The 18,756-nt window shown below is 50.9% G+C and overlaps 1 protein-coding gene across 1 annotated transcript; it reads left to right on the forward strand.

The window, feature by feature from the left end:
- The first annotated feature begins 318 nt into the window (after window positions 1-318).
- Window positions 319-18,410, forward strand: LOC128343760 (uncharacterized). Its single transcript, XM_053293194.1, has 3 exons — window positions 319-345; window positions 14,731-15,410; window positions 18,089-18,410. Exons 1-3 carry the CDS (start codon window positions 319-321, stop codon window positions 18,234-18,236), a joined length of 855 nt encoding a protein of 284 aa, XP_053149169.1. The 3' UTR covers window positions 18,237-18,410.
- The last annotated feature ends 346 nt before the right edge of the window (window positions 18,411-18,756 follow it).

The following is an 18,756-nucleotide window of genomic DNA, read 5'->3' on the forward strand; positions in this document are numbered from 1 at the left end:
AGGCCAGTATTATCTGCTCTGGCCGGCAGAAGGTTCTCACCCTTTCCCGTCTCTTTGTTGCTTTTTAACTGGCGATGCCAGAAACTGAATCTGGGACCTTCTGCATGCAAAGCCATTTGCCGTACCGCTGAGTCAGAGGCCTCCCCCACAACAGCTTTGGGTTGGTATGAAATCATATGCCCCCATGAAAGTGCCTGATGTCTAGCGAGATCATTGGCCCAGCTGGACGAGTGCTGGCTCATCTGACCGGCCGAGGCAGGAAGGAACATTTCAGAGCACAGGAAATGCTGCTGGAGATTCAGCCTTGGACCGTCCAACATGCAAAACCCCTCCTCTGCTGCCAAGGTACGGCTCTTCCCTGTACGGCTCTTCCCGTACGAGCCTCTCTTAGCAGCAGACTGAATCAGACCCTAGATCTGTCTGCCCCAGAATGACATGCTCTGGCTGGCAGCAGCTCTCTGAAGTCTCAGAGACAGAAGGCTTTCCAGAGATCCTTCCAAGTGCTGCCACCTACAGAGTCTGACCCTTGGGCCATCTTGCCCAGTGTTATATACTCTGACTGACAGCAGCATTCCAAGGTCCTGGGCAGACAGCAGTCTTCCCCATCAACTGGTTCCTGAGATTCTGCTAACTGCAGATGCTGGGACCTCGGAGCTAGGACCTTCTGCTAACACAGCAAGCCTATCAGAATGTACATAGTGCACTAAATGCTCACACCACTCCAGCAGTGTGCAATGGAGCAAACACCTCTACTGGCCCTCTCCAACTCCAGCATAGCATCCCTCCAGTGGCTGTTGCTGGTATCTGCCTTTTGTTTCTTTTTAGACTGTGAGCCCTTTGGGGACAGGGAGCCATCTGATCTATGTATTACTTATTTTTCTGTGTCAATGTGAGGAATCTTGATCCGACACTGAGCATCTCTGACTGAGGAACCCAAAATCAGTGGCTTGACACAGCCAGGTGAGAACCTGGAATCAGATCCATACGAGCCCGACTAGATCAGACCACATTATGTCTGCCCCAGCATTCTGTTTCCAACAGAGGGCAGCCAGATAACCCCAAACAAGGCAGGAAGCAATAGCTTTGAGAACTTTGGTTGATGAGCGGTATATAAATATTTGTAGCAGTAATGATGCAAGGTGCAAAGTTGGCAAAGGCTTTGGAGGAAGCAGTAGATCTCGAAAGAGAGATCAACCGCTAGCCATCAGCACAGCTAAATGGAACCAGTGGTGTTCTTAGCCCTGGACTTCGGGGCCAAAGTCCAGGGCCTCCACACCCCCTGCCCCCCCCCAAGTCCTCTTGAGAGTGTCCTGGGTGGTGTGTTTGCTGCTGATCTGTGCTGTGTCTGTGCCGGGTGCTTTAGAGACAGAGAGGGGGATGGGGAAAGAAAAATGTGGGACGGGGATATGTTAAGTTGCATGTTGAAATGTTGCTGTTACTGCATATTTGCACAAATGCTTCATTATGAGCCCCACCACCCATTAAGGTCGTGCGGAGAGATCCATCTCCAGTTGCCGCCAGCTCGGTTGGTGGCCACATGGGGGATGGACTTTCTCGGTTGCCGCCCCAAGACTGTGGAATGAGCTCCCTACTGAGATACGACCCTCCCCATCTCTGACAATGTTTAAAAAGCATTTGAAAACCCACATCTTCACCCGAGCTTTTTCAGTTCTTTAAAATTTTAAGGTTTTACTTTGTAGGGGATTTTTAAATTGTTAAATTGTTTTAAGTTTTTGTATATATTTTAACTTGTCTTATGCTATTGTTAACCGCCCAGAGATGAAATTTTTTTTTGCGGGGGTGTGTGTGTGTGTACAAATCTGATAGATAAATAAATAAATAAATAAATAAATAAATACACCCATGTGTTAAAAATACACACACACTCACTCTCTCTCTCTCTTTGTGTGTGTGTGTGTGTGTGTGTGTGTGTGTAGGTGGAGGATGCTTAACTTGCAGCAGGAGGGGGGGCACTCCAGTGTGTGGGGGGTGGGGTCCAAAGGCCTTTAGGTTCAGGCTCCAAAATTACCCAAGTGCACCTCTGAATGAAACCTCCAAGCCAGAGGCAGTCTACCTCTGAACATGGGAGCAAAAATCAAGGGGAGGGCTGCTGCCTCCACACCCAGCTTGTGAGCTTCCTGGAGGTCTCTGGCTGTCCTCTGCTGGAAACCAGGTGCTGGGCTTGATAGTCTGGCCCAACAAGACATTCTTTACTTGCTTAGATGGCTCCTTTTAGGAATTCTGGGAGTGGGCCCCAGGCGTGTGGTGAGGGAGAAAGGGCAAGGTCTCATCAATGCAGCCTGTGTGGGCTGCAACGTTTGCTTCCACTTGTGCCGCTGCTTTGTGTAAGCCAGTAATTGACCCGGTTGCCTTTAAAACGGAGAAACCTTATTGCTGAGAAAATGCTCCAAGCCATCTTTGATTTCCAACTGCCTGCCCCTGCGGAGGGCTTGCCAGGAATTTCCCCCCGCCTTCCTCCAATATTGCTGCTGAGGCTTGGGGATTTTATTCCTACCCACCACATAATAATACAAGTCATAAAAAGAGAAGAAGAAAGAAACCTCGCTTCCTTTTCTCTCTCCAACCACATCCTCTGGACTGTGCCTAACCAGGAGAGGAGAGAAAGGCGAGAGGGCATGCGGATTTGAACTTGGGTGGTTCTAATCAGCTCAGGAGATTCATGAATTGTCCCCTTTGCTAAGCAGAGTCTGCCTGGTTTGCATTTGAATGGGTCAAGTGTTCAGTTGAGTCGGTGTCGACTCCTGGCAACCACAGAGCTCTGTAGTTGTCTTTGGTAGAATATAGGAGAGATTTACCATTGCCATCTCCCATGCAGTATGAGAGGATGCCTTTCAGCATCTTTCCTATATTGCTGCTGCCAGATATAGGTCTTTCCCAGAGTCTGGGAAACATACTAGTGGGGATTTGAACCGGCAACCTCTGGCTTGTTAATCAAGTCATTTCCCCACTGCACCATTAGGTGGAGACCACATTTAAGAGCTGTAAGATATTCCCCCTTCCAGGATAGGGCCGCTCTGAGAAGAGCACCTACATGCAGAAGGTTCCAGGTTCCCTGTGCAAGGAGACAATAAGGGAAGCAAAAAGAACGTTTGAGGAGCACATAGCTAGAAGCATCAAGGGGAATAACAAAAACTTGGTTAAAAATATCAGAAGCAGAAAACCTGCCAAGGAGGCGGTTGGACCATTAGATGGTGAGGGCGTGAATTAAATTATTGATAAGGTGATTTCAGAAAAGCTCAGTGAGTTCTTTGCATCTGTCTTCATGGCGGAGGATACTGACCATCGACCTGCTCTGGAACTGAGCTTCTCAGACTTGGAGACTGAAGAACTGGGCCAATTAGAGGCAATGAGAGAGGATGTTATAAACTGTTGGGGAAAAAATAAAACTTAGCAAACCACCAGGGCCAGATGACATCCGCCCACTGAAGGAACTCAATGTGAAATTGCTGATCTCCTAGCAAAGATTGTAACTTGTCCCTATGATCAGGTTCTGTACCAGAGGACTGGAAAGTATCTAATGTAACTCTGATTTTCAAAAAGGGATTCAAGGGGGATATGGGAAACTACAGGCTGGATAGCTTAACTTCTGTGCCTGGTAAATTAATAGAAAGCATACTTAAGGACAAAACTGTTAAGCATACAGAACAGGCCTTGCTGAAGGAGAGCTGGTCTTGTGGTAGCAAGTATGAATGGTCCCCTTTGCTAAACAGGGTCCACCTGGGTTTGCATTTGAATGGGAGATGTGTTTGAGCACTGTAAGATGTTCCCCTCAGGGTACATCCATGCACTGAGTGGACACAGTGAGCTGTCTACCACAACCCCAAGATCTCTCTCCTGGTCAGTCACTGACAACTCAGACCACATCAGTGTATATGTGATGTTGGGGGTTTTGCCTCAATATGCATCACTTTACACTTGCTTACATTGAACTGCATTATTTGCCACTTTGTCGCCCACTCCCCCAGTTTGGAGAGATCCTTTTGGAGCTGCTCACAATCTCTCTTGGATTCCACTACCCAAAATAGTTTAGTGTCATCTGCAAATTTGGCCACTTCTCTGCTTACCCCAACTTCTAGATCATTTATGAACAAATAAAAGAACACCAGTCCAGTTCCAATCCCTGGGGGACCCCACTTCTTACTTCCCTCCATTGTGAACACTCTCCATTTATTCCTACCCTCTGTTCCCTTTCCTTCAACCAGTGACCAATCCACACATGTACTTGTCCCCTTATCCTAAATTTTCTCAAGAGCTTTTGATGAGCAACTTTGTCTAAAGCTTTTTGAAAGTCCAGGCAAACTATGTCAACTGGATCACCTATATCTTATACACCTGTTGACATTCTCAAAAAACTCCATAGGGTTGGTGAGGCAAGATTTACCTTTGCAGAAGCCATGCTGGTTCTCCCTCAGCAGGGCCTGTTATTTTATATGCTTAATCATTTTATCCTTGAGAAGGCTTTTTATTAATTTGCCTGCAACAGACGTTAAGCTGACCAGCCTGCAATTTTCCAGATCCTCCTTGGATCCCTTTTTGAAAACTGGGATTACATTGGCTACTTTCCAGTCCTCTGGTACAGACCCTATTTCAGGCCTGCTCATCTTAGGCTCCCCAGCTGTTTTTGGACTACAATTCCCATAATCCCCAGCCACAGTGGCCATTAGCTAGGGATTATGGGAATTGTAGGCCAACATCTGCAGTAGGGCCAAAGTTGAGCAGCCCTGCCCTACTGTAGGGATAAGTTGCATATCTTTGCAAGGAGGTCAGCAATTTCACATTTGAGTTCCTTAAGGACTCTTGGGTGGATGCCATCTGGACCTGGCAATTTGTTAATGTTTAAATTTTCCAGACAGTTTAGAGGGAGAGGAGAGCTGGTCTTGTGGTAGGAAGCATGACTTGTCCCCATAGCTAAGCAGGTTCTGCCCTGGTCGCATATGAATGGGAGACTTGATGTGTGAGCACTGCAAGATCTTCCCCTCAGGGGATGAAGCCGCTCTGGGAAGAGCAGAAGGTTCCAAGTTCCCTCCCTGACTTCTCCAAGATAGGGCTGGGAGAGATTCCTGCCTACAACCTTGGAGAAGCCGCTGCCAGTCTGTGAAGACAATACTGAGCTAGATAGACCAATGGTCTGACTCAGTATATGGCAGTTTCCTATGTTTCCTATGTTCCTTTCCTAACATCATCTCTCGTCACCTCTGTCTGACTCAGTTCTTTATCCTCTGTCTCTGAGAAGCTCAGTTCAGGCACAGGTATATGCTCAGTGTCCTCTGCCGTGAAGACAGATGCAAAGAACTAATTTAGCTTAGGGGGAAAGATGGCTTTCCCCCTTAGTGTTTTATCAGTGAGTCCCAGGAACGTAGAGGGCGATCTATGAAAAACAGCCATCAACACTGCCGTATTGCTCAGCGCCTTTTTCTAGCTGGATTTATCCCTGCCTTTCTTTTCTCTTCCTCCAGCCTCCTGACTCTATCCCTATCTCCTTCTCCTCACCCCTTCTTTCCTGTTCAGTGCTTTCCCACCTCTGTGTGGCTGTATTGGTGAGACACCCAAGAAACCGCTCATGCTTTGAAAAATGGATGCTTGTTGCTTCCAGTTGCAGACGGATCCCTGCGCTTGTCCATTGAGGAGTCTCTTGCTGTAGGGCCCTTCTGCCTACAATCAGTCACCAGAGTTGCCCACCAGAACACAGGAAGCTGCCATCTGTTGAGTCAGACCTTTGGTCCATCTAACTCAGTACAGTCTACTCTGACTGGCAGCAGCTCTTCAGGCAGTGGCCCCCACCACACAAGCCACACCCCCTGACATCAGACACCTCCTGACATCAGATGCAGGGGGCGTGACCACATTAGAAAATGGGGCCACACACCCTGTCTGCAAGCAAACCTTGGCCAGTGCCATGTTTGCAGCATGACTGGTAGCGCAAAAGCAGAGAGAGAAATGGCACCGTTCCCTTTTCAAAAAGCTTCAGCCAGTGCTGGGTTCCTAGCCTAGCCGGAAACGCAACTCTCTTTTTTTTGCCAGGCGCGGCCCAAGCGTGGCAGCCCGGGTTCTTTGAACGCCCTTGCACAATGGTGGCTCCGCTCCCATCTTCAGGATTTCAGAGAGACATCCCTCCCAGCCCTACCTGGAGATGCTGCCAGGGACTGAACCTGGGACCCTCTGCCAGCAAAGCAGATGCTCTGATACTGAACTGCGGCCCCATCCCCAGACACAGGGGTTTCCCTTCCAAAGACAAGATGCTGTTCCAGCCGACTCTTCCAGCCGGCTGCAAAGTGTTGTTATGGCAGCCTCTCTGGAGGGAAGCAGAAGTGCCACTGTATTTATCAAGGCAATAGACCCCCACCACCACCCCCGACGTGTCTGTTTAAAAGACTCCCTGGCCATCACCATGATTAATAAGGCATCGGCAACTTTTTCCTCTTGTGCGCGCGCGGAGAAAGCCACATGGGGAGTGCTTATCCGCTCCCCGCCAGGTGGGAAGCCTACAAGGCAACAAGAGGTTTAATTTGCTCTGAGCCAAAGGGCACTTGCTTTCCGCACACAGAATCCACAAAACCCTCTTCCCTTTCCCCACCCACGCCTGACATGGTCTGCAGAGCGAGCTGGTCATTCTGGAAACCTAGACAAATCTGCAAAGTCCAGCTGTGCCCTCGCAGGTCCAAACCATCATGGAGCACAAGAGAAGAGGCCACTGTCTCCACACCGGCGGGGACGGAGAAATTAAACACCTGGTGTCCCCATGCTGAACTTCAGCTAACAGTTGCTGAGCAGGTTTCCGAAATCTCCCTTTGATTTTCAGTATCCAAATCCTGCTTTCCATAGCAGAGCCGATGCACCAACAAATCTTCGCCCTTGCATATTTAAATGTCCACGTTTTGCACTGTGTCACAGTTTTGAGTTTGTTTGTGTCTTTGCATTACTGATTTGTACTGATAAAACACTGCAAGAAAATCATCGCTACGTGACGGGTCCATCAAGATGCTATTTGTGTGGTGTTTCACCAATGTATATGTGCATCAGTAAGCCACAGTGCAAAAACCCTTGATGCAGTCAGATGTATGATTGCACCCAGATTGCTTGGGGGGGGGGGTTGTTTATCAGTGCCCACTGGTAAAATAAGAGGGATGCACACAGGAATAACTGTCCCTTACAAAATTCAGGAGAATCCTTAATCCACCAGTCCGACATCAGAATCTAGACCAGGAAATGCAGTTCTCCAAAATCCAGGGACAAAATCTGAATAATTTCAGATTGGATTCCGCAGCATTCTTTGTTAAAATGCGACCACAGCAATCTGGGAAGATGTGAATATTTCTGCTGCCTCCATTAGTGGTTAAGTAAAAGAGGTGATAAGCGAGACTCAAAAAAAAAAGTGTGAGAGATTCTTTCCCTCTCACTCCCTCAGCATGGTTTCTCAACAGCTTGTCACTTTTTAAGAAGCTGAAACGACAGACATCCTTGAAAGTCTGCCTGTCTGGGCGGCCTTGTGCCCAGCAGACAATACTTCACTCGTCTTGTGGATTTTTGCAATTAGGAAGCCACAACGGCCCCTCTTGATATCAGTGGCAGAAACGTCTTCCGTCTCTTTGCTCTCCTCATCACCAGGGGCTTCCTGGATTATGAACAATGCCCCCTGGGTGAAGGGGAGGGCCCAGCATTTTTGCCCTCTGGCTGGCCTTCGTGTGGAAATCCATCTCGGAATGCACACCTACGGATGGGCAGGCCCCCAAAATGCATCTTCGAGATAACGGGCAATCCCATGTGTGTGCTGATTTTTAACAAAACCGACAGGAGAATAGAAACACCCCCCCACTTACATCTGTCATCTCGTGAATAATTCATGCTCCTCATGAATATGCCAATCTGGTGATTGGTGATTAGCTTCACATGAAATGCAATTTAATTCTTGGCAGGCTACCAGACTTACACAAGCACGCACACACACATTCTTTGCCTCCGTCTTCCTCTTTCCTCTGCCTTTCATTTTGACCCAAAGCCATGCTCTGCAAGGACACAAAGAAGGCAGGAAGTTTAGGCACCCCAGTGAGCAGACGAATCAGAAGACCAATTCAGAAGTCCGATTTAGAAGACGAACTGCTAAGCAACATGATGGAACCTCAGATTTTTGCAGCGCCATAGAAGATTTTGCTGGCAGTGTGTTGCAGTTCCCATTCTGCATTGCTCTAGACCATTGTAGTTTGGTTAGAATCGCACATATCTCTGCTGCAATGTACCACTAGCAGTGTATAACTGACAAATGGAACTTGCTGCCACAAGATGGGGGGTTGGTCACTAGGTATGTTGGTTTGTAAAAAGATGGATTTCTGGAGGAAGAGAAGTCCATCACTGGATGTTAGGCACAATCGTAGAATATTATGAACCACATAGACATGTTTGATTAGGTGATGCCATCACAGAGCCAGTTCAGAGTGAGGGTAACAAATCCTGTAGTCAATTTTCAAGCTGTTCACTGCTCAATTGGCAGCTTGCCATTTTTCCTCTGAAACATTAGGGTGATCCCAATCAGAGAGCATGCAGCAAGTCTGTTAGATCACATATTTGCCTAGAGGTGATGGTGTCACAAAGCCAGTTCAGAGTGAGGGAAATGCTTCTGGCCTTTACTTGGATGGGTGAGCACTTTTGTCCCCGTTTGCAGGATCCTCCTGAAATCTTCCCCCAGTTGGTCTCCGGGGTTGCCTGAAAATATCATATTATACACATTTTTAAAAGAACTATACTGGCTGCCGATACATTTCTGGGCGAAATACATCGTGCTGGTCATTACCTATAAAGCCCTAAATGGCTTGGGTCCAAGGTATTTAAGAGAACGCCTTCTTCTTCATCAACTCTTCATGTGACCCTGATTGGGGGCATAAAGGCTCAGTTGAACTAAACTCCATTGGATACACGTCTGCCTTCTAGGGGAGCTGTCCAGGGTCCCTGCAGAGCTGTAACCTGCCTTGACGTCACTGGAATCTTCTATTTGGGCCAAATTTCTAGAAATGGCTCCCTGCCCTTGAGGGACCCATGAAGGTCAAGCCCTGGGCCTGGCTGGGAACCTGCCTGGGGTCTGGCTTGGCTGGGTCAAGCCACTAGGAAGCAAGATCTGGGATCCCTCTGGAAGGGGATAACCCAGGCAAATTGAATCCCCGTTGGCTGTCTTCTGGTGTCTTGTCGGAGGAATAGCTCATGGGGATTAAAAATAACCTACGCACCACAATTGCCTCTCCCCAGAGGCATCTGGCTGGCAGGACTAGATGTATTCAACTTGATTCAGACAAGTTCTCCTTATTAAAAAGGGATTCGAGAAACAGTTATCAGGGGTCCACCCAGAAGCTAGCCAGTGACTGCTCCATGGAACCTCCATGTCCAGGGCAGTCTATCTCTGAACGCCAGCTGCTGTGGAGCACAGCCGAAAGAGGGCTGGTGCCTTCATGCCCTGCTTGTGGGCTTCCCAGAGGCATCTGGCTGTCCTCTGTTGGTGGCAGGGTGCTGGGGCCCGATGGCCATTTGGGGCCTGATCTGGCAGGGCTCTCCCAAAATGTATCAATCCCTTTCTGCATCCATTCCTCTAGCGCCCTTGCTGCATTTTGCAGTGAGCACTTTGCAGAATAAGTGAGCTATCAAAAGACGGGTCTCAATCTCTACCTTGAGAACCTTAGATTCTAATTTTTGATCATGGGGGGAAAGACAACAAAGAGGAGATGGAAACAGCGTGAGTCAAGATTACCGCTTCAAGCCTCCAAAGAGGAACAGATCCACATCAGAAACCTTCCCCAGGGCTCTGCTCCCCACTGCAAGCAAAGGCTCAATTATCCTCCAAAGCCCTCTTCTTCTTCTTCTTCTTCCTCCTCCTCCTCCTCCTGCTGACTGCTGTCTCCAAGTGGGACTGCACGCATGCCCGAACAGGAAGGTTGCAGAAGATGACACCTTCAAGGACTCCAGACATTCTGGGCACTTGCAGAAAGCTCCAGACACGGGTGTTGCCAGGCACTTTTGCGACTCGGGCCCACAACACCCCTTGCAATAATGTAACTCCATCACAACTCCCCGCACCCCCAAGAATAACCGAGTATCTTTTTTTAAAGTCTCCAATATAATACAACTCGTATGAAGATGGAAACAGCAGAGAGAGAGGCGAGGCCAGGAGAATATGCCTCCTCCACTGATGCAGTCCCTTTCTGGGAGAGGTCACGGAGGACGGAGGGGGCTGGTGAGATTTGGGGCTCCGAGCCATACACTGTGGGCCCGTGCCCCATGAGCTGCCCCCTAATTACACCCCTGGCTGCAGGCAGATCTTGCACCTAAGAGGCTCCACCCTTCTGTACCTCCATCCTCCCTCGCCTTATCGCTGGCCACCTACACCTGAAGATAGACTGCCTCTGCCCATGGAGGTTCCATTTAAAGCCCTCATGGCTAGAAGTGCCAATAGATTTGTCTAAGGACATAAGGAATAGCCTCGCCAGGCCAAGCCAAAGGTCCATGAAGCTGAGCATCCCCTTTTGCCAGAGCGGCCAGCCCAGACACCTTTGAGAGGCCCACCAGCAGGGCATCAAGGCAACTGTGTTCCCCTGTGCTCTGCTATTCAGAGATAGACTCCCTCAGAACCTGGAGGTTCATCTTGCCACAAGATGAACCCTGCCACATCAGACCAGAAGAGTACCCAGTCAGACATCCCATAACCACCAGCCAGGTGCCACTGGGGACCCCACAAGCAGGGAATTGAGGCAAAAAAAAAAAAAAAAAAACACCCTCTACTGCTTCCCCTCCCAGCACTAGGTGTTCAAAGGTAGACTGCCTCTGAATAGGGAGGCTCTGCTCTTAGCTATCATGATGGATAGTCTCCTTTGTGAACTTTTGGTTTGCTTTAAAAAAAAAATAGGCTGCCTATGATAAACTGCCTCATCTCGGGTCAGGAAATCCCATAAGCTGGTACTGCTCTCCGAATGCAAAAGTCAACAGGGATGACAGATCGGACAAAATTAAATGGAAAACACCACCACACCACACGTTGGAAATACTACAGGAAGCTGCCTTTGAACGAGTCATAAGAACATAAGAACATCAGAACAGCCCTGCTTGATCAGGCTCAAGGCCCATCTAGTCCAGCAGCCTGTTTCGCACAGTGGCCCACCAGATGCCGCTGGAAGCCTACAGGCCGGAGTTGAGGGCGTGCCCTCTCTCCTGCCATTGCTCCCCTGCAACTGGTACTCAGAGGCACACCCTTGAGGCTGGAGGTGGCCCACAGCCCTCTGACTAGTAGCCATTGATAGACCTCTCCTCCATGAAGTCATCCAAACCCCTCTTAAAGCCATCCAGGTTGTTGGCCGTCACCACATCCTGTGGCAGAGAGTTCCACAAGTGGATCACGCGTTGTGTGAAAAAGTACTTCCGTTTGTTGGTCCTAGACCTCCTGGCAATCAATTTCATGGAGTGACCCCTGGTTCTAGTGTTGTGTGAGAGGGGAAAGAATTTCTCTCTCTCCACTTTCTCCACACCATGCATGATTTGATAGACCTCTATCATGTCTCCCTGCAGTCGTCTTTGTTCTAAACTAAAAAGCCCCAGGTGCTGTAGCCTTGCCTCATAAGGAAGGTGCTCCAGGCCCCTGATCATCTGGGTTGCTCTCTTCTGTACCTTCTCCAGTTCAACAATGTCCTTTTTAAGTCGCACCTTTGGTGCAGCTAATGCAGTCAGGCCTACTCTGACCGGCAGCATCTTTCCAGGGCTTCAGACAAGACCTTCCCAGCCCTACCTGGAGATGCTGCCAAGGGCGGGACCGGGGACCCTCTGCCTGCAAACCAGACCCTGTGCCACTGAACTACGGCCCCTGCTTCCTAATGCACACACACTCCTTACTGGATTTGAAAAGATAAGCCGCAGAAAGTCACACTCAAGTAACTGCTGGCAGCAACCGATGACCACATATCTTCCCACCAAACCCCAGACAAAGGCTGCAATCCTAGGCACACTTACTTAGGAGTAAGTCCCATTGAATGCAATGGAAGTTACTTCTGAGTAAACACAGGGGGAGTTTTTCTTGTTTTTCTTTTTCGATTGTGAGCCCTTTGGGGACAGGGATTCCTCTTCCTTACGTATTTATTATTTCTCTGTGTAAACCGCCCTGAGCCATTTTTGGAAGGGCAGTCTAGAAGTCGAATGAATGAATGAATGAGTGAGTGAGTGAGTCCAAAAGGTCCTTTCCCGTGACCGGTCCTCCTTTGTGCATCCATGCATCCAACCTCCCTAAGGCTTCATCTGGGCCCATATCCAGCTCTGCCTTGGAATGATGTGAAGCACAATCCGAGGGCTTCTGGGCACATGCAAAATACAGTCCCTGCACTACTGAATAACCACACCTCTTTACGCAGGTGGGATTGAAAAAGCAAGAAGCCGCAGCAAGGAGGCCCGGTCTCTGCTTCTTCACCGGCCATTAGTTAAGACATATATGGGGAACCTCCACCTTCAGGGACAGTCTATCTCTGAATACTTGCCTGCTTGTAGGAAACAGGAAGCTGGACTAGAGGCGTCCGCTCAAGATCTTTGCTTCTCTTTTTGAACTCTAGCATCTATGGTTTTGAGACATGGAGTTCTACATATTCTTGAAGGCCAGGGGGTGTGTTTGCAGATTGTGAACTTCTTTTTAAAAAAACCCTAGGGGCATTTAACAACAGGTATGACCGCCGTCTGGAGAGGCAGCCAATGGTAGGTTTCTAGGTTCTGCACCCAGAAACACATTTCCACATCTTATGCATGCATTTAGGCTCTCCGGAATATCTGCCACCGGAAAGCCAAAAGACGGATACCTTGGGAGAAGAGGGAAAATGGATATTGCGCTGGTCCTCTTAACCAATACTTCTCTCCAGCCCAAAAGGAGGAGAGCTGGTCTTGTGGAAGCAAGCATGGATTGTCCCCTTTGCTAAGCAGGGCCTGCCCTGGTCTGCATTTGCAGGGGAGACCACATGTAAGGTATCCCCCTTCAGGGATGGGGCTGCTCTGGGAATTGCAGAAGGTCCCACGTCCCCTCCCTGGAAGCATCTCAAGATAGGGCTGAGAGAAGCTTGGAGAAGCTGCTGCCAGTCTAGGTAGACAATACTGAGCTCGATGGACCAAGGGTCTGACTCAGGAGAAGGCAGCTTCCTGTTGTTCCTAATGAATACTGCATTCCTACTCACAGAAGCTTGGGAGAAACCCTCACTGGAGCCCACTTCCAGGTAAACATGCACAAGATTGGACCGCAGAGCCTCGCCACTTCTCCAGTTCACTCCTTCTCACCCTTCCTTTCTCTCTCTTTCCAGCCGCTATTGAGGCTGGCTGTACACGCCTTGGGGGCAGACGCCCCCCTCCCTCCCTCCCTCCCTCCCTCCCTCCCTTTTACTCTCGCTTTTATCACTCCCACGATGTCTCTTGATCGCACCATAGAAAACCAATTTTAAACCAATTGCATCTACAGTGTATTGCCATCGCTCTCTCTGTGCCAGTCCCAGATATTCCGTCCCACCCTCCTGACATTCGGTCACACCAAAGGGTGACCAAGAAACAGCCCAGGACCGGCTTGTGTGCCTTAGGGACCAACAGCTCTGCCCTTCCCAGCTAGGGGTCACAGGGCAGGAAACAGGTTGCCCCACAGAGCTGCCATGTGGCCCTAAGGTTCCGAGGACCAGAGGAGAGCTGGTCTGGTGGCAGCAAGCCTGACTGGTCCCCTTCGCTAAGCAGGGTCTGCCCTGGTTGCATTTGCATGGGAGACTTGATGTGTGAGCGCTATAAGAGATTCCCCCTTAGGGGATGGAGCCGCTCTGGGAAGAGCATCTAGGCTCCAAGTTCCCTCCCTGGCAGCAGCATCTCCCAGATAGGGCTGCGAGAGATTCCTGCCTGCAACCTGGGAGAAGCCGCTGCCAGTCTGTGAAGACAATCCTGAGCTAGATGCACCAATGGTCTGACTCCGTCTATGGCAGCTTCCTCTGTTCCTACGGCCAGACTGCCATTCACCCCGACACTGAACGGCTTGGCCATCTCTAGTGGGGACATTCCTAAAGGACCTCTCTAATACTCCAGCAGCCTCCCTCCTACAGCCAGGCGTTCTGCTCACAGCAATAATCCATTCATTAGTAATTCGAGGAGAACTGCCCCTTTCCCCCTCCTTCTTTTAACGACACCTGCTTCCATCCTCCTCCTGAATTTTCCACCCTTCTGATGTCACCAGCTGATGCCCTCTGAGGGGCCATCTGCTGATCGGGCGATATTTGCACCCCTGAGCTCCTGGACCCCGCAGATTCGCCTCCTCGCCCCCCTCCCCGTCCCGCCTGTCTCTGCTCCCTCCTAACAAGGAGAGTGACATTATTCAGGATCCTGCGACCTCCCCTCACCCCCACTTCTGCTTTCTAGGATCCCGCTTCCCGCCGCTCGATTCCCCCCAGGGGGCTTGCTGTTGCCTTTGCAATAGTTTGCCAGACCCCAAAAGGACTCTCTTGGCCCACGTCTCCCGGCTCCCCTCTGCTCTTGAGGTAGCTTTCGCACCCACAACCGCCCCCCCCCCCCACCCAAAAAAATATCTGGAAACGATCCATCCCTCGGTTTCCTTCCAATTCACCAGAGCAAATGTTATGCCAACCCCTGAACTCTCCAACGGGGTGGGGGCTTTAAGACTCCCCCCCCCGCCCGCGTCTTGCCTGGCCGCCTCCCCGCTCATCTTCCTCCCGATCCCCGCAGAGAGCAGAGAAAGGCGACCGAGTTCCAAACCCAAACCGCAACAATCCCAAACTGGGCTCCTCGAGGCTGGTCAGTTTCTACCTGGCCAAGCTGCTCCAGGCTGGACCCCAAACGCCCTCTGCCCATCAGCTCCAAGGCGGGGCGGGGGTGCTGGTGGATTTCTCTCCCCCCCCGCCCCGCCCCGCGTGCCCCTCAATTTTCGTGTGGCAAGCCTCACCCCGCAACGAGCCCCGCTCCCCCTGCCAAGAATGCCTCCTCTGCGCCCATCCAGGCGGGGAGGCGGCGGGGGGGGGAGCTGGGTCCAGGACCGCGGGGGGCAGGACACGGGGGGCAGCCACCTCTCGGCTCCTCGGGGCGTCTTCCAACCAGGGAAGCCCCTCCGACTTTTGTGCCGGCGCATCGGCCGGTGAGCCGCGCGGAGGGAATCGGCTGCTGCGCTCTGCGAGGCAGTTGGGCGCCTCCGAGGCGGCCACGAAGCCCGCCGGAGCGGCACCCGCCAGCCCGCCCTCCCGCGCGCCCCTACCTGCCCGCGCCGCCGCCGCCCGCTCCGCGTCTGCTGGAATGCATGACTCGTCCCGGCAGCCCAGCCCGGCGCAGGAAGCCTCCTCGCCTCGCCTCTCCTCTCCTGCTGCTGCCGCTGCACAGACGTCCCCGGCGGCGGAGGGGGCGGTTTTTCAAAGGTGGGTGGGGGCGACCGACCGACCCACTCAGAGGGGGCTGAGCCCCATCAGCGGAGCATCCTCTGCAAAGGGGGAGGAGGGGGCCCCGCAGCCAATCCTCGCTAGCAGCTCTCCAGACAAAGGGGGCACCCAGCCCAGATCAGCCGGGGGGGGGAGCTGCGGAGAGGCGGCGGCTGCTGGGCACCCCCTCCCCGGGCCCCGCTCCTCCATGGGGCGGGGGGCAGCCCCACTGGATGCACCCCCTTCCCGCCCTCTCGCGCTCCTCTGTCTTGCTGCCGCCGCCGCCGCCTCCTTTCAGGCTCTCCGCTCAGCGCTTCGCTTCTTCCACCTGCCCAGCAGAAAACTGCAGCTCTCCAGCTGATGGCATTGCAAAGCAGAGACCGGGGGCGGGGGAGAGTCTGAGACGCGCATGCGCCTTTGGGCTACAGCCCCCCCATTGTAAAACAATGGGGTGCCGTAGAAACCCACCCTCCCCCCTCCCAAGACTGGAGCCAAAGTTTGCAAGATTTCGCGTGCATAGGAAAGAAAATCGGATAACTGACGGGCCGGTTAAAGGGGTGGGGTTTTGGGGTGGGGTGGGGTGGGGTGGGGGAGATATTTGATTTCTTTTTAGAGCGCTCTAAAAGTCACACCTGGTTATCGAGGGGCCCTGCCCACGCCCTAATTCTACCAAAATGGAGCATTTGCAGAAAATCACTTTGTGCATGCCCAGAAGTCCTCTCGTCCTATCGGTGGCTTTGTTTAACTGCAGGGCTGGGTTGGAATAACCAGGAAGCCCAAAGGTGGGATGTGGTGGTGGCAAGTGGTGTCCCCTGGTGTACAGCTGGAAATTGGGTAGATAGACTGCTTCTGAACATGGGGGTTCCATTGAAAGAGCATGGCTAATAGCCTGAGAGTTTGGCAGGGCATTCTCTCTTCCCAAAACACTAGGAGTTCTTCCTTGGCTCCTTTGCCTCCACCAGGTTCTCTTGTATCCTGCTGGACAGTTCTCCACAACTTCCATGAGGGCTGGCGACCTGAGGGACACCCCACACTTATTTGGCACAGCACCTCGAAAGCAGCACCTGAGTCCAGAGACAAGGAATGCGAAGGCTCCTCTTTGAAAGAACTCCTGGCATGGCAAAAGTTCCCAAGTCCCCTCCCTGGCAGCAGCATCTCCAAGAGAGGGCTGAGAGAGAGTCCTGCCTGCACCCTTGGAGAAGCCGCTGCCAGTCTGTGCAGACAATCCTGAGCTAGATAGACCATATATGGCAGCTTCCTATGTTCCTATTAGAGGATGAGATTTTACTTTGGACATCTTGGTGGAGCCTCCATCTTCAGGAGCAGTCTACCCTGAGCGCCAGGTGCTGGGGACAGACAGAGGTGCGGCTGTTGCCTTGATGCCCTTTGCTTCGCGTATCAGATCCAGCAACACAATTTCTTAAGAGTCTAGAGTACTTGGTGCTTTGACCTGAGTGTGGCTTTCTCTTACTGGTAGCATTTTAAAGGCCACTTGGGCAGCATAAAGTCCATTCCCCATTTTCCTAACGAAGGCAAAATATTGCTGGGTCAGACATCTCTGGAAACTGTTTACCATCTGGCCGTCGTCAGGCCAAGCTTTTAAATCGGCGACTTTGGGGGACAAAGAGGTGTGTGGATTTCTCCCATTTCACTGCTTGATGGTCCGACTGGTTCATTCTCCCGTCCCGCGCTCAAGTCCCAGGAGAAGGAGGAGGAGTTCTAACCTGAACTCCAGCATCACAGCCTGCAGCTTTCACTTCCTCTGGCTGCTCTCTCCACTCAACATTTCTGATGCACACAGAAGCATGTGTGAACGAAACCCTGCAAAAGAGCCCTCTGGAGGCAATAATCTCTGCCAGGCCCTTTGGGTACCATGTTTTACTTTTCAGACATTAAAGTGGAATTTAGGATAAGTAGGACAACGCACAAAGTAAGAAGACCACAGAAGAGGGAACGTCTTCCCCTGCCTGATCATCCCTCGGCTGGGAAGAACAAAGACATAACCATGGAACTTGGTGTGCATGTTCATGACACAATTCTCTGCTTGAAGTCTGAGCCCCATATTTGAACTCCATGCCCATTTGTTAGGAAGGGAACATGCAAAGCACACAATCCTATGATATCGAAACTGAGGCGTTCTGCCCATGGTGGTTTTCCTGTTTGTTTATTTATTTGGAGTTGATTTCTGTTGCTTTGCTTTGATTTGATTGCCCTTCCAGAAAGGGCTCAGGGTGGTTTACACAGAGAAATAACAAATAAATAAGATGGCTCCCTGTCCCCAAAGGGCTCACAATGTAAAAAGAAACACAAGCTAGACACCAGCAACAGTTCACTGTGCTGGGGGTGGAGAGGGCCAGTTACTCTCCCCTTGCTAAATAAGGAGAATCGCCACATTAAAAGGTGCCTCTTTGCCCAGTTAGCAGGGGTTATGCAATACACTGAGGACTAGTTTGGCAAAAGGCAGTCCGGGGGAGGGGGGGGGAATGTAACTAAATAAATTCAGGGATGATTCTGAATGCAAAATATGGCTGTTGTTGAATGTTGGCATGTCTGATGTTTTGGGTGCAGTCATTTTTCACATGGCAAGTTGTTTGTGCCTAATGGCACTCATGTGCAAGAAATAATGAGTTAGCCATGACTGTCTACACTGACTGGCAGCAACTCTCCATGTTTTTCAGATGGAGTCTTTCCCAGGCCTACCTAGTGATGCTGCCAGTGGTTAAACCTGGGACCTCCTTCATGCAGAGTGGGTTACCTGCCACTAAACGACGGCCTCATTTCCATCATAAAGCACCATGGGATGAAACGGGCTGGGAACTCAGCTGACGTCTGTTGTGTTTTTGCTGCTGTTTTGGTTTAGTTTTTTTTAAAGTGTTGTGTGTATTTAGTTTTGTTTTGTGTGTGGCTCTTTTGAATCGGCTTGTTGTGTGCTGCCTTGAGCCTCTCCATGTTTGGAGGGGAACAGCAGGGTGCATGCTTAATAAATAAATAAATAGATGACGCAGCGGGGAAGTAACTTGCCTAGGGAGCAAGAGGTTGCTGGTTCGAATCCCCGCTGGTATGTTTCCCTGACTATGGAAATATGGTAGGTTTGCCAGACAGAACCACAGAGAAATCCGGTTGGACGTGTGATAAACCCTTCAGAAAACCTTTTATTAGCGGGTGCTTAAACCAGGAACCCCGAGAGGTGGCTGAATGTGCGAGAATGGCTGCCAAATGTGCCCTGAGAGAGAAGAGTTTCAAACCAGATTCCCAGACTATGGGAAACTCCTATATGGGGCAGCAGCCACAACCTCAGCTTGAAGGTAGGGCTGGGAGAGATGCTCCAGGAAGTTTTCCAACGGGG

Source organism: Hemicordylus capensis, chromosome 2 (assembly GCF_027244095.1).
Source record: "Hemicordylus capensis ecotype Gifberg chromosome 2, rHemCap1.1.pri, whole genome shotgun sequence".
Lineage (NCBI taxonomy): Eukaryota > Metazoa > Chordata > Lepidosauria > Squamata > Cordylidae > Hemicordylus > Hemicordylus capensis.

Coding starts and splice junctions, on each gene's coding strand:
- LOC128343760 (XM_053293194.1), top strand. CDS start 319: ATGCAAAACCCCTCCTCTGCTGCCAAG. Junction 346..14,730: donor ACCCCTCCTCTGCTGCCAAG/GTACGGCTCTTC, acceptor CGATCCCCGCAG/AGAGCAGAGAAAGGCGACCG. Junction 15,411..18,088: donor GAGGGGGCGGTTTTTCAAAG/GTGGGTGGGGGC, acceptor CATGTTTTTCAG/ATGGAGTCTTTCCCAGGCCT.